The 23,689-nt window shown below is 39.3% G+C and overlaps 1 protein-coding gene across 10 annotated transcripts in view; it reads right to left on the reverse strand.

Moving 5' to 3' along the window:
* Positions 1-23,689, reverse strand: part of BANP (BTG3 associated nuclear protein) — a 232,420-nt gene that overhangs the window by 190,058 nt on the left and 18,673 nt on the right. For 5 of the 10 annotated variants that reach the window (XM_023495102.2, XM_023495104.2, XM_023495098.2 and 2 more), the window contains exons 2-4: positions 13,413-13,573; positions 5,746-5,840; positions 1,817-2,016 (exon numbers count right to left, since the gene is read on the reverse strand). In XM_023495102.2, the coding sequence (XP_023350870.1) occupies positions 1,817-2,016; positions 5,746-5,840; positions 13,413-13,491 (374 nt within the window). In that variant the 5' untranslated portion in view covers positions 13,492-13,573. Of the gene's footprint in view, positions 1-1,816; positions 2,017-5,745; positions 5,841-13,412; positions 13,574-14,699; positions 14,867-23,689 lie in introns of those variants that run through there. The other 5 variants (XM_023495103.2, XM_023495101.2, XM_012540366.3 and 2 more) reach the window with 2 other exon arrangements.

The following is a 23,689-nucleotide window of genomic DNA, read 5'->3' on the forward strand; positions in this document are numbered from 1 at the left end:
ATACAATAGCAAAAATTACGTCTCATTCTTTGCCTGCTGCTAACCTCATACAAATATCAAAACCTCACCCAATTGAGTAGCTACTCAATCAAATATTGGAGGGATGAATCAATCACTCAATCAAAACTAGTCAGAGACCTCTTGGTAACAAGTACTACTGTGCTGTCACTGTATCTACCTCAATAAATGAATTAGTTACTTATAATTAGGAGGTTTTCTCTATAATGATACAATTGCAGAGTCAAGAATATGTAACCAATTTTCAGAAGGTACAAAGTTTCCTTTATATCACCAATTAGTTTTATGAATTTTTTTTAACCACAAATAACACATACAGAAATACACTTTCACCAGAAACAGCTTAACTGATCACAAATTAGACTGGCTGGAGTCTGAATTGATATTTATTGTATTATTGTATTAACATCTCACCCAGGAAGAAAGAATTATCCTATTTCAAACAATGTTTTATGGTCTAGACCAGTGATTTCAAACATATAATAAAAGCCTACATTTACAACATTTTAGAAACCATACTGGCAGTATCTATAAGGCTTTCAAGCTACCCACAGGCCCAGGAAAACACAGGGGATGTGCTCTAATGCAAGATGAGAGGTCCACACCATTGAACTCTATTATAGAGACTTCTGAGATGACCATTGCAGCCCGGGTCTCTCCCCTCAAACCCTGATCCACTTCTCCCAGGTAGGCACTCAAGCTACACTGTCCTTCCCTACACAGCTGCTGCCATCACCCCCAAAGTACGAGGACTATGGGATGTTGATGGCGGATGTTTCCCTGTTCCCTCTGGGGTTAGGATGTGGCTGCTGAGGCCAAGGGAGAGTGGATACACCACACCACTGCTGCCGACCAAAGCCCCAGACACAAGGAGGACAAAAGTCCTGGACATAGAGGCAGCCCTTGGCAGACCTGGTAAGGGAGTTCTCATGCTGAATCATGCTGAAAGTTCAGGTCAAGAAGACAAGAGAAGAAAAGATACCTTCCCTTCTTTATGGGTAGCTGAGGAGAAAGCAGAAGAGGGGCAAAATAGGTTGAGTGAGAAAGGGCCACCTCCATCTGAGAAAGGAAAACCCAAGTCTCTGAGTTTCCCTGATAAAGGTCTATCAGACAGTGTCATATATTCTTAGGGCTTTTACTAGGTCAAAGACTTTACATGGAACCTTTTCAATTTGCATGGTTATAAAGCTGTTGGCAAAGTTAAGGGTTTAATTTATACACAAACCAAACCATCCCTTCCACCTGTCATCATTCTTTATTCCCTGATTAAATCAGCTCCATATTTCCCTTTTTTTAAAACAGATATGAAAATAAGAGGCTCTGAAAAATTGGAAACTTCATTGCAATTTTGATAAAATGAGATGAAAAAGATGCAATCGATGTGGGGGGGAAAAAAATACATAAGGACAAAGTTAGCTGTATTCTCACTGAAAAAAAACAAGGGAAAGAACAAACACCCATCTCGTAGGTTTGGCACGTTTTCCTAAGCCAAGATTTATCAAGTTTGGTTTAGGTCAAAAGGAAATGTGGATGAGAATGCCCTCAAGCTGTGTGCACATATGGGTAACCCAGGATCATAAATATGGGCTCTCTTTTTATAATTCACATCAGTACCACAAAGCTGGAGAGGCCAGAACCTTCAAGTTCAATCTACAGGGGACCAGAGAGCTGATATTATGAAAGGTATTAGAAATATCCCAAAGAGAGAGAGGGAGAGAGAGAAAGCTTTTCCAGGAGAATAAAAAAAAAGGACATAGAAAATGCCTTTAGAAGCCGCAGCTTCTCCGAGGTTCCTTACCATCGCACTTTATTGCACGTCTGTGTGGCGCCAAGAGGAGAACCAGCCACCATTGGCACCTGGATGGGACTATGCTGTTTGTTCATGACCAGGTCCAGTTTTTCTTCTAACGACTTGCACGTGGCTTCCAAGGCTTGCAGTTTGGCCTCAATGCTATCCAATCGTAGGCATATTGTTTGATTAATGGAATACAGGAATGACTGAAAATGAGGGGGAAAAAAAAACAACATAAAAGGTTTTTTAAATGGTGAATTAATCTTGAAGGAAAATGTACACACTCACAAAATAAATGTGTATTAAGTGTCTGTTCATGCAAGGCAAAGCTACCACAAACAATTATAAAGGGCACTTTGCTAACCTTCATAGAATCCATCATTCTCAGATATCCAAAAATACAATGAATCCACACAGAACAACAGTCTTGTTCTTGACATATAATCCAAAAGCACCTAAGCACATCTATTCAAGTCCTTATTAAATAAGATTTAGCACAACTTGTCAATATTGGTTTTAAATGTCTATGAAATTAGACTTTTAAATGATGACCTCAGCACATTCTTACTTTTCTAAATACAAACAAAAGAAAATACCTAAGAACTCAAATATATTAATACATTAATCAATATAATCTTATTTCCACTGAATTCCTACTGACTGTCACTTTCAGCATGTGCTCCAGACAGCTAACTCAAAGGTAACTAAAAATGAACAAGGACATTTCAGAAAAGGTACACGGAACTACACATCTGATCACTGAAAACTGCACCTGCCCTGATTTTCTGGGGATGGAAATCTTGGTATTTTTTTAATGGCAAGTCTGCCATCTAGTGGGCTTACTTTCCAAATTTGGCTTTTGCCTTGAGTATCAATTACTCTACTCTCAGAAACCAGAACTAATAGAACAAGTAAATATAAGGTCAACTATGATATTGAATCAAATTTCCACTTAAAGTATTACTTAGTTTTACCAAATTAGCAAGTGTACTAATGAGTACAAATAGTACTTACAATTTAATAAAACATAATTGCCATTAGCCAATCCCTAAAAAGTATTATAGTGTTATACATTTTGGGAACTCATACTGATAACTGGATAAGTATCTTCAGATGGAAAAACTACACAAACCAGAGTCCTTTCCAAATATCATGGGCTAGGCCCAGAAAGTCACAAGGAGAATGACTCATTTCCTGTCTATTATTTAAAATAGGCTTTGCAAAATAAATACTCAATAAAGTTCTCAGTTATCAGGGATGCTAGGTGGCAGAGTGGATGATACACTAGACCTGGAGTAACAAAGATTCATCTTCCCGAGTTCAAATTGGCCCTCATATTATTAGCTGTGTAGTCTGAGTGCGTCACTTCATTCTGTCTGCCTCAGTTCCCTCATCAGTAAAGTGAGCTAGAGAAGGAAATGGCAAACCTCTCCAGTATCTCTGCCAAGAAAACCCCAAATAGGGTCACACAAAGAGTTAGAAATGAATGAACAAAAAAGTGTAGCTAATTAGCTACTATGAGATTGGATTATCTGAATTTCTTGTCTTATTCTCTCAATTCAACTTCTTTTGGCAATTGTTCTACTTGTTAGGAAAGAGTCAAGGAAGATAAACATAAATCTATCATTTTTACACATAGATTCGTTTATCAAGTATCTATCCCACCACTAAACCAAATTGTTTAGATTGTTTCCTAAGTGACCACTTGCCAGGGATGGTCTTATAGAAATGTCATCATCTCTCCTTTACATGATGTCTTTTATAGATACCTATAAGCAAGCCATTATTTAAAATATGGGGCAGTCTATTTCCTCGTCTCCCTCTTGCCTTCTGGGTAACCTAGAGAAAATAGACGATAGAGAGGATGCTGGCTCTGGAGTCAAGGAGACATGAGTTCAAACATGGCTTCAGACATTTACTAGCTGTGTGACCTGAGCAAGCCACTTAACTTCTCACTTAAATCTCAATGTCTAGATCTGTAAAATGGAGCTAACAAAAGCATCTATGTCAAGGGAAGATAAAGTGAGATCATATTTGAAAAGTATTTTTAAAACCTTAAAGAGCTCTAATGATGCTAGATTGTAACAATTATTATTATTACTTGAAATTTTGATTTTTTACAAGTTCCATGATTCACAACCTTATAGCACAAACAAGGGTTTTTCTTTTACTTTTTTTTTTTTTTCAGGGAGAACCTTGAGGTAGTGGAAACTGCTGTGCAATCCAGACTGTCAGCTTTCTCCTATTCAATTCTGTGCCCAGTTCAGTGTCTGCTTTCAATATTTATCCAAAATACATGCTGCTGCAGCACCAGCCCAACGGACTGTCTAGCCAGCTGTGTACCAATGTGGACAATATATAGTCTCCATGCACCTGGTTCTTTTCCTGGGAGGGCTGTTGGACTAAGCTTTACTGCACCGTGATGGCTCTCATACAGGAGGCTCTGTAATGTCCAGCTAAAGTGCAATGTTACCCAAACCCAGGAGCACCTGTGGCCCCTTGCCATCTATAATCTAGCTTCTTAATCTGTGGTATATAATCCCATATGGTGTTCTCATAACTGAATGTGGGAGCTGTGAAAGTATGACTTATTACTAGTAAATGTTTGATTTGTATACTCATTTTACATACCTATATACCTGGAGTAACATAAAAATTTCTTGAGCAAAAAGAGGTCACAAGTAGGAAAAGTTTAAGAAGATGTTGCATCTTCTATCTGGACTATAAAAATATGTGACAGCAAGATCTAGTCATCTCCCCCCTTCAAAAGATCCTCTACATTACATCAGGAAGCAATCTTATCTAATCCAAACCAAAGGCACAAATAGACAAAAAATATAAATATGATCCCAAATGTAAACCTTACTCTAAAAAGTCAGGTACTGTAACCTGAATATTCTAAGCTAGTTTAATTTTTCAATTAACTTATGTGTTCTCCCCCTTCAACTGCCAGGGAAACCTTGTATAGACCATAAGATTTAAACCTGGAAGGGACTACTGAAATAATTTCAACCAACCATCTTTTTTCAAGATTGGGAAATTAAAGTGTAGGAAGGAGAATCACTTCATTCACAACCATTAAGGCAGCAAGCAAGCAGCAGAGTATGAATCCAGGTTTCCTACCTAGTCACTGCTATTTCTTGCTTATGGTTAATAATATGAAATATACAAATAACAACCATTTCAAATATTACACAACATGTTTTTTGGTTTTTTTTAAAACCACGAGAACAATAGAAATCTAAGTGAATTCAGGACTACTTTAAGTAACAGAAATTAAAGTGATCCTTGCATGACTGGCCACTAACATTCGGGAAAGCTGCCTATATCACTGTACCCATCAGACTACTTATGTAAAAGCATGACCACTTGGGGGTGACCTCTGTTTGCCGCTTAAGGATGGTTTGCTACTCCCCGGATATTGTGTTTATCTTATTTAACTTCCCATGTCTTTTCTACTTTCTATACTCAGAGCTATACACACACACACACACACACACACACACACACACACACACACTGTGCTAAACAAAACATCTAGAGCACACACGTAAAACATGAAGTAAAGTCTTGTTTTGCAGGTGAAGGGACTGTATCCGACTCCACAAGCCAGAGAGTTAAATAAGTAGCTTCAAAGATCCAGACATGAATCAGTAACAATAACAGGAAAAGTTAAGAGACCTGAATGAGTTGAGTAAACCTTTCAGCAAGGGGATACATGCTTTACTTTGTCTTCACCATAACTCAACCAAATGATAAGTCAACTTATTCTGCCCATCATCATAAGCAAACTAGAAGGGAGGGGTGAGGTGGAAGGTAAGCCAGCAATTTGGACAGAATAAAAGTCGTTGATTTAGAGTTTTTTTCATTCATTTCCCAAAAGAAATGTTTTCTGTACAACTAAATTGAGATTGAACACAATTATACAAGTTTACCTTTATTGAGGGATCCTGGCAGTTGATTTCTATTCGCTGGCGTTTCAAAGGAGGCTCTACTTCTTCATCTGTGACTTCATGATTCTCTAACACAACTGCAAATCAAAAAAGACAAGAGGAACAAATTGATTCTCTTTCATCCTGGAGGATATGTGTGTGTGTGTGTGAGAGACAAATTTGTATTACATATATAAATACACATGCACAAGGAGATAGGTAGATGTAGAGATATTTCAGGAAACAAAGTCCTGTTATGCAAGAAATTGAGACACAGTGAAAGAACAGAGAGAAGAGGGAACGAAAGAAAAAGAATAAGAAGGGGGAAGAGAGAGAAGCAGAGAGACAGAAAGAAAGAGAGAGAGAGGGAGAGAGAGAGAAAGAGAGAAAGAAAAGAGAGAGAGAGAGGGAGAGGGAGGGAGAAAGAGAGAGAGAGGGAGGGAGAAAGAGAGAGAGCGCGTGTATGTATGTGTGTGCTAGCTGAATCCTTATATTTATTCTTAAAATGTCCCTAGGATATATTTTTAATTTACATACTAGATAAATGATTTGTCAAGGGTGGTAATGACTAAATCACAGAACACAGACCTAAATTTCTATAATCCTGACCCTCAGTTCATCATCCTAGCTATTAAATTACTCTACTGATCAAACTGCAAAACTTCCAAGCTGAATTGACAATATTATTGTCTTTCACTGTAGAATCACCTCTTTCTATTATTAAAAAAAGAAATCTAAAGGCTATTTGGCCACGTAGCTTGAACACCATCCTGGAATGCACCTCAGACACACACTAGCTGACTTTGATCCTGAGCAAGAGACCTACCACTAGGTGCCCCAAGAAGTTGTAGATGGTACAGAGCAGGTGGAGATCTGAGCTGATTGAGGGTGTTTTCTTACAGAGATCTCTTGATGAATTTTTTTTCCATTATTAAATTTTCTTAGCAACTATTGTTGTGTGTTCTACTACCGAGATGTCTATAGTGGGATCTGATGTGTACAGAAATGCTTATTTCCAAATTAAATTGATCTCTAACTTGGAGTTCATGGAATTATGTTATACAATAGAGAATATTCTCTATTTCAATGGATAGATCAATCAGTCAAAAAATAACGTATTCAGAAAACAAAAGCAATAACCTAAAAGTTAAAATGGGACAAGCACTAGAGATTTGCATTCACTGCTTCTGACACTATAAGTATGACAGTAGGAAAGTCATTCAAGCATTGTGAGATTCAGCTTCCTCCCCTACTAAAAGGAATTGTCACAAAGACTTCAGGCTTTGGTCTGAAAATTTTCATTTCAAAACAAATGACAAAACCTTAGCAAATTTCAAAGTACTAGATATTGCAAGTCATCAGTAACTACATCATTTTCAGACAAGGTTTGTCATATAAAAAAACAAACCATTAGTCCCCAAGATTTTTGGCCAGCCCAGTTCCAATCTGAGCCAGTTTTACAGCTTGGCCTCTGGCATTTCATGTGCCCTGTGCATGCCACACTAAGTGAGGATGAAACATAAGCACCATCACCACATCCACTTTTTTAAAACATTAACAATATTAAACACAGTACGGTCACTGAAGTTCACATATTTCCCCTAGGACACTACAACTACAGTAAGAATTGGAAAGCAGTCCAACAAGGCCTCCATTTTTAGCATTGTACTCCTCATCTGTTACATGGGGATGGCTATCTTGAGACGCAGAGGAGTCAGTGGGGAAGAGCCAGTAGTGGTTCAAAGAAAAGAGCAATAGACTATGGATCCATCATCTCAACAACTCTAAAGCTCTCTCTAAAATAGCAAATCAGCCCCTTGTCAAAACTGCCCATGCTGAGTGACCCCAGCCCACACCACCAGTTCACCCAACATCCTCAGCAGGCTGACCATGTTCTCGTCACCCCTCCCTCTCATTATATGACCAGCCCATCTCCTCATCCTCAAGTTCTTACTGATTACATGTTATGGCCTCCTCACAAATTTATCCTTTCAGATTTTTTTTGATTCTTGTCATTTGAAAGTTCCTTTTCCTTTCTGAGACTTTTCATCAGAAATGCATGAAAGTGTCCCAGTCTCTTCACTCAAGGTTTGGGGGACACTGCTCTCTCATGAGTCTCCTCCTCTCTGCTTCTTCTCAGATCCTCATCCAGGCTCACAGCCTAAGATTCACCCTCCTCTTCCCTGACACTACCTCCATGCTACTTAACCTGGATTACTGCCAGAGGTTGCCCTCCCTGTCTCAGGTCTCCTTCCATTCCAGTCTACCCTCCACTCAGCTGTCAAATGATCTTCCTCAAGATCAAGTCTGACCACATCAATAAATCACCATATCACTTCAATATGCCCCAGGGTCTTCCCAGAAATCAAGAATAAGCTACATGTTGAAGGAATAAAGGGACCCTGTGAAGCAGGCAAGAAGAGAGAGCATGTGCCTGGGCAGGGGACGGAGCCAGGGCAAAGGCACGGAAAGAAGAGATGGAATAACATATGTGAGAAAGAGAGAAGGCCAGTTTGGCTAGATTACATGGCACAGGAGGGAGAATAATACATAATGAAGTTAGAAACATAGGTTGGGATTAGGTACTAAAGGGCTTTAAAAGGAAGGAAGAAAGGAAAGGATGTAGAGAGAGGGAAGGAGAGAAGGAGGCAGGGAGGGAGGGAGAGAAAGGAAGAAAAAAGAGAAAGAAGCATTTATATAGCACCTACTATGACCTAGGCACTGGGCCAAACAATTTATAAATATTATCTCATTTCAGACTCTGGGAGGTAGATACAAACAAAGGTTAAGTTTACTGCACAGGGTCACACAGCTACTATGTTTCTGAGGCTAGATTTAAACTCAGTTCTTCCTAACTCCAGGCCCACTCTATTCACTGTAGTTAAACAGAAGAGTTTACCCTAAAAGCAACAGGAAATCACTGGAGTTAGTTTAATAACAAAGAGGAATGAATCTAGGGATCTAGACTTGAGGAAAATTCCTTTGGCAGCTGTGCAGGGACAGACAGGAGGGAAGACAGACTAAGTAAGAGAAATCAATTAAGAGGTTGTGGCATTGATTCTAGATGAAAGGTGATGAGGGCTAAAGGGTGGCTGTGGATAGGTAGAAAGGGTTCAATGCAAGAGATGTAGAAGCAAAAACAGCAAGATTTAGCAAATGAAAAGAATGTAGGATGAGTTAGACTAACACCCAGATTACAAACCTGGGAGACTGTGTGTGTGTGTGTGTGTGTGTGTGTGTGTGTGTGTGTGTGAATAAGGGTAAGGGGATATTCAGTAATATGCCCAAAGTCACCCAGGTAGGAAGTGTCAGAGATGGGATTCCCATCCAGGCCCACTGATCCCAGGATCTGTTCTCTTTTCACTGTCCTCGGCAAAGCAGTTATTCCATCTTCCTCCCTGCAATCACCTTCTCCAGGTTCCTTCAACTAATCCACTTATGCCATGTTTCTGAGTCATCATGCAGCCAGTTCCCCCTTGTCAATGACTGTTCTAAAAGGCACTGCTCAGAAATGAACACAGCACGCCAAAAGTAGTCAGGATCATGGCCTTCTTCACTCTGAACACGTGGACCAACTAGAAGCCAATACCCTTAGGCTTTAGCATGAGTAGTACAAACTCCATTGCTTTCTTTCACTTAGTGGTGACAGGCCTATCTCTATTTTAAATTGTCTGCTGGGGAAAACAACCACCAACTCTGAATGAAACACAAAAATAAAATAATAAATCAACTCTCCTAAATTAAGCCTTTAAGAAATGTTGCAAGAGTGTTATTAAATCAACAAATACTTACTAAGTGCCTTCTATAGGCAAGACACCAAAGGAGGCAGCATGCAGGACAAAGTGAGAGGCCTGGGCCCTCCTCTGGAGGGGCCGAAAAACTATCCCCATAGACAAGACAAACAAACACACAATAGGAGATTTCCTTGTCTACACAGGACCAAGGTATGAGTGGCCAAAGTGTCAAATGGCTACCTGGCAAATGAATTGTACAGAAAATCATTTCTACAGGAGGTCACAGGAGGAAGAGATTGAACAAAATAAGCCCTGGCCCTGGAGCCAAAGGCCTGGGATTCAAATTCTGCTCTAAATGTATGATTCAAAGATCACTGCTATTTTTTGTTTCTATTGCTGTTAAAATATATCTTTTTCTCATTACAAGGTTAAATTTTCTTTCTGAATCTCTACCCAAGTGAATTTTCAGAACTTGTGGTCTAACTGTTTCAATTTCAAGTACACATCAAAAATTAAAAAAACAAAAACAAAAAAACTACCTCTGGGAAACTCAATGTTAATCTTAATCAAAGAGTTTTTGTACCCAGATACTTAGTTTCAAAGCAACACAAAAAGGCATCTGCAAAGGAAGAGTTAAGAAAGACTTAGTGAACACAAATGGTTCCCCTACTCAACCAACTCCAATGCTTCCTGTCCTCTCTAGTATGATCTACAAACTCCTCTATTTAGCTTTGAAAGCCTGACCCAATCAGGCTCCAACCTATTCTTAAAGTCTCAAGAGGCACAAGCCCTTTTAACATGCTCTATCATCAACCTTCTCTCTATTACACAAGACACACCAGTCCTGTCTATGTGACTTTTCCACTATTGCTAGAAGACATTTCAGAAAGTATTTCTCTTCCTTTAAGACACTGTTCAGTCACCATCTTCTTCATGAAGATTCCTCCCAAGTATTAGTACCCTCCCCATTCCGCATACCATTATATTTACCTATTTTGAATATATTAGCATTTATTAACTTTACATTTATGCTGTATGTGTTTTTATATGTGTATCTGTCATTGGAAGATAAGGTCATTGCAAGCCTGAATTGCTTTATTCTTTGTATTTGTATCTCCAACACTTGGCAGATAGCAAGTGTTCAATAAGTGCCTATTGATGGATTATGGATACAAACAATAAAATAAAATAAATAGCTTGCTCAGAGTCCAGATCAATGCACCACAGAATTTACAGTTTAAATTCTATTTGAAACATAACTCTAGTCCATCCATCTGGGACTATCAAGGAAATGACAACATTGGAAAAATTGAGGCTGCAAATTAATGTTGAAAAGCATTATTAGGGGCAGCTAGGTGACACAGTGCATACAGCACCAACCCTGAAGTCAAAAAGATCTGAGTTCAGATGTGGTCTCAGACACTTAACCCCAATTGCCTCAGGAGGGAGGGAGGGAGAGAGGAAGGGAAGAAGGAAAGGGAAAGGGAAAGGGAAGAAGGAAAGGGAAAGGGAAAGGGAAAGGGAAAGGGAAAGGGAAGAAGGAAAGGGAAAGGGAAAGGGAAGAAGGAAAGGGAAAGGGAAAGGGAAAGGGAAAGGGAAAGGGAAAAGAAAAGAAAAGAAAAGAAAAGAAAAGAAAAGAAAAGAAAAGAAAAGAAAAGAAAAGAAAAGAAAAGAAAAGAAAAGAAAAGAAAAGAAAAGAAAAGAAAAGAAAAGAAAAGAAAAGAAAAGAAAAGAAAAGAAAAGAAAAGAAAAGAAAAAAGAAAAACATTAATAGCTACTGTGGCTGGCAGATAAAATCATTTAGATGAACATATTGTTAGAATTTAGATAATTATATAAATCCTCATAATTTAAAACTAGAACATTTTTCTCAGGTAGTATTTCATATTGAATGCTTTTGTAACAAAGTTATTATTAACCTAAAACTTTTAAAATTTCAAATATTTAATCAATAATCAATTAATAAATACTTTAAGAGGATTTTTTTTTTCATTTTTTCCTATAAAAAGCTATCTGAAACAAAACAAGAAAGATACAATAAGGAATATAATTTGGGTAATGACTCAATACATTTCCTTGTGATTGCTTATGTCTTCTCTCATTTGATTCCAAAATTATTTGTGCTATTATATTTAAATACTATTGTCCCAATAAAAATTTTCTACTAGTATAAGAGAGTCAATTCAAAAAACACATTATACTGTGTGGGAATGGAGCTCTAAAAAACCCTACCTTATATATACCTTATATATTTTAAAAAAGAAACTTTTTTTTAAAATTTAAAACCCCAAGTTTCCCAAATTTAATTGATTTAATTTCAAATGAAAACACTGAAGGGTGCTGGGGGGGGGGGGGGGGAGACAGGATGGAATAGCAAGGACCAAGAAAGAAAAGCAGAAGTAAGAAAGAGTCAATTTTTTTCAAATGATCATTTTAAACATATATTTTAAACATATATTAAGGCTACAGAGGGATAAACAACTGTCATATTCATAGCACCTAGAATATGGCATTTTATTCTATGGCTTTTACTTAGAAGAACCAGTTAATCAAATGCTCAGAACAAATTGTATCATTGAGTATCACACCCACTATAGTCCTATTCTGGTGCTTCACCTGAAAAGTACAAGCTCTGGAGAAAATTTATCAAATTAAAAAGATTGTAAATGTTCATTGTTAACCCTGAATTTTATGCAGACATATGATTGGCAGAGTCCCCTGCATCTTAGACCACTGAATTCTAAAGCTCGGACATTCTCATTATGGAATATTACTGTTCTGTAAGAAATGACCAACAGGATAATTTCAGAAAGGCCTGGAGAGACTTACACGAACTGATGCTGAGTGAAATGAGCAGGACCAGGAGATCATTATATACTTCAACAACAATACTATATGATGACCAGTTCTGATGGACCAGGCCATCCTCAGCAACGAGATCAACCAAATCATTTCCAATGGAGCAGTAATGAACTGAACCAGCTATGCCCAGAGAAAGAACTCTGGGAGATGACGAAAAACCATTACATTGAATTCCCAATCCCTATATTTATGCCCACCTGCATTTTTGATTTCCTTCACAAGCTAATTGTACAATATTTCAGAGTCTGATTCTTTTTGTACAGCAAAATAACGTTTTGGTCATGTATACTTATTGTGTATCTAATTTATATTTTAATGTATTTAACATCTACTGGTCATCCTGCCATCTGGGGGAGGGGGTGGGGGGTAATGCTGTAAAGTTACCCATGCATATAACCTGTAAATAAAAGGCTATTAAATTAAAAAATAAATCAATCAATCAAAAAAAAAAAAAAAAAAAGATCGGACATTCTCAGCTTCTCTAGTAGGTAGGACAAATTACAGTTGTGCCAATAACAAATTCTAGAAGACCATCCATGAACTCTTTTCAGGAAAGCAAAGAACCAGAATCTGAGGGGAAATTTGTAAATTAGGACATGAATGAACAAGTTATGCTAATGAAAGTGATGGAAGGCTAACCTTTTATCAGAATACTGACCAACCATAATTCTGGAGGACTAATGATAAAGATGCTACCCACTTCTTGATAGAAAAGTGATGAGTTAGAACTTGACCATGATCAATGTAGAAATTTTTTATTAACTTTTCATGTTGTAATGAGTTTTTTGGAGTATTCTCAATGAGGGGACTACAAGGCAGATTTGGGATGCAAAACAAATTTTTTTAAAGACTGTCAATTAAGTCATGGAGAGATTGTGATCCATGTTGCTGGAGAGATTATAAACTGCAATGAAATCATAGATCACTAAAGAATTGAATTTCATGTTACTAGGAAAATCATTAGCATGTATGTGGTCACTGGAGTGGAGGGAGAGGGATTTGGAAGAAAAGGAAGGACAAGTACAAGTCTTCTTTACACTGAATTTTTTAACATTTCATATTCTGTTCCCATACCTACTGTACCTGGGTGATCAGGGTTCAAGTCTTCCACGGCAATCTGGACCACATCGGCCAAGTCCTGTTCTGACATCATCCAGAATCATGCAGTAAGGTTCAATTCTCACAGCAGCCAAGTATAAATTCCACCTGGGAAGGGCTGATCAGCTTTTAATAACCTATCAAAATATACACAAAGGGAAAATTTTTAATTTGGTCACACAAAAGTATCTAGTCTATACACAAAAACCACTTTACAATTATGTTAATGTTAATAATTATATCTTTTGGTATTTCTTTTCCTGCCCTGTCTAAATTATGCCAACAGGGTAAGACAACAGAAAGTACATTACTTGCTTGTGTCATAATTCAAATAATTAAGAGGTCTGGATAACAAAATCCCGGAACTTCCAGGCCTTTGCCTAAGTCCACTGACTTCTTGTTGCTGTTGTCGCAGATCTGGTTGTTGCTGAGTTGCTTCAGCCACGTCCAACTCTGTGACCCCATTTGGGACTTTTTTGGCAGAGACGCCGGAATGACTGGCCACTACCTTCTCCAGCTCATTTTACAGATGAGAAAACTGAGGCAAACAGGGTGAAGTGACTTGCCCAGAGTCATACAGCGAGTGAGTCCAGCTTTGAACTGAGGAAGATGAGCCTTCCTGATTCCAGGCCAGGAACTCTATGGCACCACCCAGCTGTCCCTCTAATATACACAGGGATTTTTATATGTATTAAATCAGGTTTAAAAGTTTCTCAAAAACTAAAGATGAGAAATAGCTTTTTCTCTCCCTCCTTGGCAACAATTTAACTACCCTGGACTTCCATACTTCAACTGTAAATTTCAATGGGTTGTACTAGAAGACCTCCCCCTAATTCTGACTCTATGCTCTTCCCTCCCCAGTAGCTTCTATAAACTTAATTTATAATGAACTTCCCAGAATTCCTAAAGAAAATTTACCTAAGACATGTTTTATTGACCTATCCTGGGAACCTGTTTGCCTTTACCTGGTTCCTGGAGTCCTGTATTAGCCCTACATTTGTTAGTCTTAATGAGATTACTTAATCTTTAAGTCATTCTGGAAAATAATAGAGGGGTGCCATATTGTCACCTGAACTTAGGAGACCTTCAGATCTCCTCACTGCACTGGAATCTGTCTCAGATTCCCTTGTTTCCCTCAAAGCTCAGGGCAAATGTTCCCTTCTAAGGGAGCATGTCCCAATCCCCAATCCCAATCCCAATCCTCAAAAACAAACAAACAAACAAACAAACAAAAAAAACTGTATTTAATGTGTACAAATTTACCTATATTGTTGTTTCATCAGAAAGATATCATGAGGATAAGGTTCTTTCTTCCTTTTCTGCCTTTGTATTATCCAGAATTTAGCACCGTATCTGGCACATAGCAGCAACTTAATAACGGCTTACTGGTTTATTAATCAGGCCTACCAAACTACAATGAAATTATAAAAGTTTTAAAAAAAAAAAAAAAAGGTTTTCTGAAGGTTATCCTTCAGATCTGAAAGACTGTCTATTTTCAAATCAAAAATAGCATACATATATAAACTCAGAACTTGCTTTTCCAAAAAGGATACCTGAAGCAAAGATTACTGGCTGTCTACACTGAAGTTTCCCAACGTGAGCATTATCACTCAATATAAACATTAAAACCAACTCAAGATGGTTAAGTGAAGTCATTTTTCCTACCTCGTTTTACTATCTAAAGAGAAAATAAATTAGTGACAGGTGGAAAACAATTGAAAATGCACAATACAATGTTTTGTATGGTTACTAATGGCTTCGAGCTTGGCCTAAGAAGACTAGTGTACTTCATAAAAGCCTGAATCATGTAATCTCTTCCAAACCAGAACACCACACAATATCCAAGTTGTTTACACAAAATGATTCTTTTGCCAACATAAAGAGTCATTTAAAATTCTGCTCATGGTGAAACTTTTCGGATAGCAAAGACTTTGGCAACCAGCCCAAGAAAACTGGCAATGGATTTACACATGTGGTTGCCATTTTGGCAAATCGAATTTGCCATTTCTCAGAAGTCCTGGGGACTATCCAGTCTTAACATAATAAAACATCTGTGCTAGGATTAATGTTTCATAATGTCACTATCTACAATTACTATTTAGAACCCTGCCCTGTCCTTGAAGAGGTGCATCTTCTCATTTGTACACAGAAGAGAGTTAAATGTAGCAAAATATTATTAAATCTGAAAAGTCTTCTATGATTTTATGGTGATACCCCAGTGGTGCTGTGAGTATATCTATGTTTTGGGGGCGGTGGTGGGGAGAAACACTGTTCTAGAGACTGAGATCTTTTTCCAAAAGTAAGTTCGTTCTGTACCTATGTCTTGAACTATAGAATGATAGAAGGGACTTTTGGGTAAGTTACTGTCAAACAGACCCTTTAAATGTAGCACAAATCCCCATAGCAGCCCTAACAAATGGTCACCCAACTTATACTTAAACATCCCCAGTGATGAGTAACTCACTCCCTATTAAGACAACCCATTTTATTTCTGGACCACTCTATTCATTAGTTAGTTTTTCCTTGTACTGAACCAAAACCAACCTCGCTTTAAACTTCCTCTACACTTTGGTTCTAGTTCCACACACTAGGGCCAAGCAGAATTGATGTATTCTTTCTTCCACATGACAGTAAAATATCTGAAGAGAGCTCTCATGAGAAGAGATAAATAATATTCTTTTTTCCAGGAGAAGTACGCCTTTGGGAAATTGAAAAATGATTAAAATAGACAAGTAACATGAGGGGAAATTATATGAAAACACAAATCTTCCCAATAATACAAGTTTCCCAACTAGGTAAGAAGTAATGACATGGTGTGTTATCAGATTAATACTAATAGTGCAAATAGATGAAAATCAATCATCAGTTTTTAAAATCAAAATATAAGAGATGTATAAAAGCCAATAATTCCTAATCTATATTTTACTGTTGTTTTCAATTAACAGAAGTAAATTTTGAAAATATTCCCCTTTTCATTGAAAAGTACAAAATCTAGTTAATAGTCCAACGAGTCAGTATATGAAAAGAAAAAGTATCCAAGGGTTATTATACTCAATATTCATGTCCTCAAATTAATCACCTGTTTAACTGATAGTTGTGACATTCTTTAGAAACTGTCTAGCCAAATAAAAGACTGAAAATAAACAAACAGCAACATGGAAACAAATATCTATAAAGCAAGTTATAAGGAGGTTAAGTAGTAAATAACTAACAGAGGAAAGACACTAACTAGAGTAAAAAAGAATTAGGGAAGGCTTCCAGTAAAGGAAGGCATTTTAGTTGGAATTTAAAGAAGCCAGAAGGCAGAGATGAAATGAGAAGATGAGGAGTGAGAACACTGCAGGTAAGCAGGAAAGTCAAGGAAAATGCCCAAAGCCAAACCAGGAAGCTGTTGTCCCTGGATTAGAGTACCTGTAGGAGAGGAAGGTGTAAAAAGACTAGAAAAGTTGCAATGGGGGAGGCATGAAGGGCTTTGAATGCCAAGCAGAGCATTCTGTATATGCTCCTAAGGCTTGGGGAGCAACTTAAGTTTACTATGATTAAACCTACATTTTAGGAAAATCACATTAGCAATTGAATGGAGGGTGCAAGGAGTGCTTGAGGCTGGAAGTCCAAACCATGAGGATGTTCTACCTTTTATGTTCTACCTCCTGACCTCTCTAGTTTCCCAAACTAAATCCCACCCCTCTTTTACTAGAAGGTTCCCCTTCCCCCACTACATTCTGGTACATTCCCTCTATTATTCATCATTTCCTATCTATCCTATATAAAGTTTACTTTGTATATTTTTATTTGCATGCTGCCTCCTCCATTAGAATGTTAAGTTCCTTGAAGATCCTTATGCCTCATTTTGTCTCCCCAGTACTAATATGAAACCTGCCAGGTGCTTAATAAATATTGATTGGTTACTGGATATTTTTAAATTCATTTCAGAAAAAGTTAAGTAAGGTTAAGAGTATATTTTCCTCCTTCCTAGTATTGCTTTTTTTTAGGCATTTATTTGTTCCTATTCTTTTTAAAGTCAATACTGTGCCCCTACAATTAGTTTTGTTTTCTTTACTTTGATGCAATCTTATCCTTTTACAGTCCCACCCTGATCTTGTTTCAAAAGTGACATAATAGATTAAAAAAAAAAAAAAAACACATTCTGTTGCTTATGAGAAAGCACCTAAAAAGCAAAGCCATACATAGAATCAAAATGAGAGAGTAAAACAGAATTCCCTATGCATCAAGGGAAGTCAAAAGCATTCAATGTTCCCAATGTAAAATTGACAGAGCTTGTCAACAAAGTGGCTCAGAGGGAGGCTGCCTAGGCCGTGAACGTAATTGTCTGAGAGTCCGCTGGGGGCCTCCACAGAAAGCAGGGACGCTGGGGCAAGGGAAGGAAGGCACCAAGTCCCCTTCAGACCCGGGACCTACGGTCTGAAACGTCCCATCAGCTCAGTCACTTTTCACGCATGTCCGACTCGTGGTGGCCACGTGTGGGTTTTCTTGGCAAAGACATTGGAGTCGCTTTGCCTTCCCTTCCCCAGCTCCTTTTGCAGATGGGGAAGCTGAGGCACACAGAGCGCAGTGACTTGTCCTGGTCACGCAGCTAGTGAGTGTCTGAGGCTCCGTGCACTATGGCGCCCCCAGCAGGCCTAAAATGCCCCGCTGGCAGCTGGAAGCGTGAGCCTGGAGGTGGGGAGAGAAGTTAGGGCTGCGGGAGCTCATGGGACCACTACCCAGACCAGTACGGAGGGGGCCTCTTCACAGAACCCTAACACTAGGATCCCCGGGCCGCCAGGAAAGACAAACTCTAACAAGCTCTGCCCAAGCCCAAAGGTTCCCAAGGCAGGCCAACAATAATAACAGCTCTAAGGCAGCACCCTTTATGTGTGCTGAACACGGCAGGGAGGCAGGTGCTATTGTTATGCCCATTTTACAGAGGTCAGAGGTCAAGTGCCTTGCCCAGTGTCACAAAGCTTATGTGTTGGGGTTGAGTTTTGAACACAGGTCTTCCTACTTCCTTTAATAATCAGCCTAGAGACTCTATAGCTTTTATGAAATTGCCAAAGGGAAAAGCAAAAAACAGCACTTGCAAAGCACTTCCAAAAAAACAAAACCGGAGCAACTTTCCTACAAATTGACAGAATCTTTAGGTGAGTGGGCAGACATTTAAAGCACGATGGTAAGGAAGATATATGGCCAAAGCAGCTCACAACTGTGCCAGGCAAGGCTCAATGGCCTCTCTTTTTCTAGGGAATCCTCAGGAAGTGCAAGGTGGGGAGATGGAGGGCAGAGATGGATGACTGTTCCCAGCTGGCCAGTTCAAGGTGCTACAGGAATGGGTTGAGCAGATCTCAGCTGTTGAGCCGGCTGCTCACTGGGCTTGGCTGCTGCTCAGCCTGGGCTGAGCAGATCACCCCACTCCCCGAGATGCTCACAGGCCATGTCGCCTTGGCTCCACAGATGGACTCTGATGAGCTACTGATGTCTTCACAATCTCTAGCATCTGGCTGGAGTGAAAAAAGTCCTCACTTCAGCAAGGGTCTTTTTGGAATGACAGAAATCCTGAACTCTCAGAGCCATGGACCTGAGGCTTGCTAAGTCCGGGCCAGATTTAGCAAAGAGTCTAGAGTCTCCAGTTTGCCTCATATTGGGGTCTCCAGTAAGGGATTTCCCCCTTTCCTTTAAGATGATGCATTCCCCTCACCACACACACACACACACACACACACACACTCACTTTCAGAGTCTTTTTTTAGAATCACAGCAGCTGAATAGCTCTGGACAAAAGTATGAAAGCAAATCCTAATCCTGGAAAGTCTATTTCTGAGCAAGTGAAAACTATTCCAGCCTCATACCTTTTCTAAAGTGTGTGGGGGTTCTTTTTCACACTCAATATTTCCATCTTTTAAACTTCAATATCTCTTTTTGAGCCTACTAACTTTAGCTTTGTTTAACTCAGAAATATAATTTAAGTTTGTAAGCATAATTAAACTTTGGGATTTGATTTACTATTCTTGAGCTGATCAAGGAGAAAAGGAGTGTTAAATAGTTTTTTTTCAATGCATTCAGAAAATCAGTGGTTCAGAAAAAACCACTAATAAAATCTATTTCACAACCTAACCACTAAATGACTTGGTCTAACAGGTTTTTTTTCCCCCAAAAAAAACCACACAGACTCCAGTATTACTTATCTGGGAAAATCCAATACCATGTACAATTTCACAAATAGTGTCAGATTTTCTGAAATTCTAAAGCACTGATTTCCCATGAAGAACAAATTACAGTCAATCACGGCAGCAAACTATTTAATAAATCAGGCCTTAATTGTGTACACAAGTTCTTCCCATATTGATTTCTTTCCATACTATAATATATCACAAGAACAGGAAAGAGGTAGAGTGAGAAAAGAAGTGGGAGATCCATTCTAGATCATGTTCAAGTTTATTCTAATCACCCCTTTGCAACATCTTTGCAAAGATCTGTTGGTCCCAGAGTTGAAGGGGAGCTCATATTTTGGAGGTTAGTCTACCCATCAGCCAGGATAGAAGCTCACAGATTTAGAGCTTATTGGCCATTTAGCCTAACCCCTCAGAAAAGGAAACAGAAGCCCAGAGAGAATAACATGTCCAAGATCATACAGGTAGCAAATGGCAAGGCCAGGAGATGGGCCAAGGTTCTCTTCTACACTTAGGTGCATGTTCTAAATTCTAATCCTGCAAATGCTAAAGAAACTTGCTAAATTTTATAGGCTAATTCCAAGGAAAGGGAGACAAGGAGGGACCAAGCCCAAAAGGCAACTGGGCAGAGTTCATAATTGAGCCCCAGGTTACAATACACCAAGAGGCAGGACCTGTCTGCACACACTTTCACAGAGCACCTACACCTACAATTTCATCCTCATATATCTATACATCTGAGTACACAGAAGAAAACAAACAAAAAAAAAAAAAAAAAAAAAAAAGCACCTAAGCAGCCAAAAAATAATGGCAGACTCTTTGGGAGTGAAGGGAGACATGAGGAAGAAAATGTCCAGAGCTATGACTGGGCATAGGGAGCTCCCTGCACTCCTACTAAATAAACAACCTATCTTTAAATGTTCATCTTAGATCAGAGGCTTATCATGGACCCCTTTGGCAGGATAGGTCCCTTCCCAGAAGAACATATAGAAAGGTGTTTTGTTTTCCTTTAACTCATAAATGAAAGAAATCATAAACTTCAGTTAGAACTTAAAAACAGAGATGTCATTTTCCCCCCATCCAACTTCATGGATTCCCTTGTATCGATCCATGGTCTACAGAACCCTAATCCCAGCATTCCCATGTGTCACCAACACACTGAGTTCAGGGATTCCTGGCCTTTAACTGCTGTGTAAAAAACTGACTGACTCTCTATGGAAACTGGTCCCACCCCAGGAAACAACAGCCTTTCAATAGCTCTCTACATGAGCTTCAACACAGTGTAGTAGAGCCAGTGAAGTGGAGACAGCAGCAATGGCGGTGGTGGCGGCAGTAACTGGTTGCTGGTGCATTCTCTCTACTTACGTCACATCCAGCCTGTTTTGGGCCCTCAGCAACTGCCTTCTAAAGTGGACTCTGTGCCTCCAATCTCAATCTACTCAAATCAGTCTTTCAAACATGAGAAAGTGAGCTTCCTGAAGACCAGGAGGTACCAAGTTACTCCTTTACTCAATCAATTCCAGGAGCTCCCTATCACCTTGAGAATCAACCATAAACCCCCTTGCTGAGCATTCCAAGTTCTGCACAACTTCTCCCCTGCACCCTCCCAGCTCCCTTTCTTGACATACATGGCTCGTCTCCATATGCTTTATAATCCAGCCCGACTGACCTCATTCCTGCTCCTCATATATGATCACCCAGCTGCTCCCTCTACTCTTCGACCTCCACACCCAGAATGCATTCCTTCTTCATCTCTCCCTCTAGAATTCCTAGCTCCTATAAAGCTCTTGGCTCAGTGATATATCCTATATGAGGACTCTCCTGAACCCTTTCCTCCCACCCCACTATAGCTAGCACCTACTGCAGGCATATTTTTTATTTATTTCCATGCATACATGTTATTTCCCCCAGTAGAATCTAAGCTTGCAAGGAAAGCCTCTTCTGTTTTCATCTCTCTTTCCATAGTAAGCAGCATCATGGTTTAGCAGCCCCAGGGTCAATACGGCCCAACTTCAAGTTCTGTCTTTGATCCACCCTGGCTGGTGACTCTGAACAGATCCCTAACCCTCTTGGTGCTCCAAGCAAGTTGTTAAGTAGCAGGGCAGCTGTGGATCAGCATTCGTCCTGGGATCTTCTTAACTGGAAGCCTCCTCCCCTCAATAAAATCACCATTCCAGACTTTTTTAAAATCTCCATAGTAAGTACTTACTAAATATTTGCTCAGTCATCAGATGACTGATCCATCCCCATTTTGTAGATAGGGTATCACCAAAACTCAGTTTATGTGACTTTTCCATGACCAAGAGATTAAGTGGCCACCCATGTATCAGCTATCACAGGTAGGATTCCCACCCAGGCCTTGGTAACAATTTCAAGTTCAATAGTCAATCTATTTCATCAAGCTGTCTTCAAGGTCCAACATCCACCCACTGAAGCTTAGGCACTTCACTCAAAAACTAGCCCTCTTCTCAGCCTCTCACTTTAAGTCCATAGTCTTATTCTGAATATGATTATAATAAGTTTGGGGGTTTAATTTCCTATCCCACAGAAGTTTAGAAATCAGAAAATAGAAATGGAAGAAGAGCTGAACAGTTTAATCTTCACCAGGAAAGGGCACCAAACAATGATTTTTAAAAATACTTAAGAGCCCAAAAATAAAGGAACACCCATGAAGAAGGAAACAGCCCTAAGGCAAATCAGAAAGTTGTGAAGAATCATTGTTACAACACAACACAATAATGTCCACCGTGAAAATTCCATCAAGAAAATATGAATGAGGGGCAGTTAGGTGGCTCAGTGGATAGAGCACTAGCCCTGAAGTCAGGAGGACCTGAGCTCAAATCTGGCCTCAGACACTTAACTCTTCCTAGCTGTTTGAGCCTGGATAAGTCACTTAACCCCAATTGCCTCAGTAAAAAAAAATAAATAAATAAATAAATTGGATAGAAATAGAAAAGGCATGAGAGAATAAAAGCTGAAGCAGAAAGAAGAAAGGAAAAGAAAAGTTCATTTGGAAGGAAAGAATGTCACCACAAATGGGCCACACACCACTCATCCTTCACTTGGACCACTGGATAAGTGGACTTTACTTGAGAGGAACTCGATTGGAATCCAATTTTCTGCTACCTACTACAATAATCCAGCTCGCTGCTACCTACTACAATAGCAGGGTCACCTTGATAAGCCTAGTGCAGGATTTCCTTTCTTCACACCTAGGCTATTGTAACAAATCAGCTGCTAGTTGGTCTGCAGGCCCCAAATCTCTCTCCACTCCAGTCTATCTTCCATTCAGCTATTGCTGATCTTCCTAAAGCAAACATAGGACCATATTGTATCATCCATCCCATGCCCCACTCAATAAATTCTAGAAGCTCCCTACCACTCACCTTCAGGATCAAATATGAAATCCCCTTATTAGATGTTCAGGGCCCTACTTAACTTCTCCTATCTTTTCAGTCTTCTTATACTTTTTACCCCATCACATATTCTGGAGTTTGGTGACAATGGCCTCCCTGATAGAACTCTCTCTCCCAAATGTGGACATTTTCACTGGCGACCTCCATGCTCTCCTCATTTCTGCCTCCTAGTTTTTCTGGCCGCCTTCCAAATCCCAGCTAAAAGTCTACCTTCCACAGAGGGCCTTTCCCAAGCCATCTTAATTCTACTGGCTTCTTTCTGTTGATTGTTTCCAATTTATCCTGTCTATAGCTTTGTCAACAAAATTTTGGAATGCAGTCCAGATTAGACCAGCCTCTAATGTGGGAAGGGCCTGAGTAGGCCAGAGACAGGTATGTCAGAACACAAACTAGTGGTATAATTTACTTCAGAATGACTTACATGTAAGGAACCCCCCCCCCCCCCCAAGAAAGAGACTTTTAACATGCTGGGATAAGACAGTGCTTACATACATTAAGTGGGCTGGACTATGACATAATCATCCTTAGGTCTTGAGACAGTTCTCATGGTTAGCATTTCTTGGGACAATACAGGCCTTCTTGAGTCCCATGTGAACAGTCACTGTCTTAAGTCTTAGGGGTCATGATTACTCTGCAGGACATGGAACCAGAGTTCTGTGATGGGAACAGG

This window comes from Sarcophilus harrisii, chromosome 2 (genome assembly GCF_902635505.1).
Source record: "Sarcophilus harrisii chromosome 2, mSarHar1.11, whole genome shotgun sequence".
Classification (NCBI taxonomy): domain Eukaryota; kingdom Metazoa; phylum Chordata; class Mammalia; order Dasyuromorphia; family Dasyuridae; genus Sarcophilus; species Sarcophilus harrisii.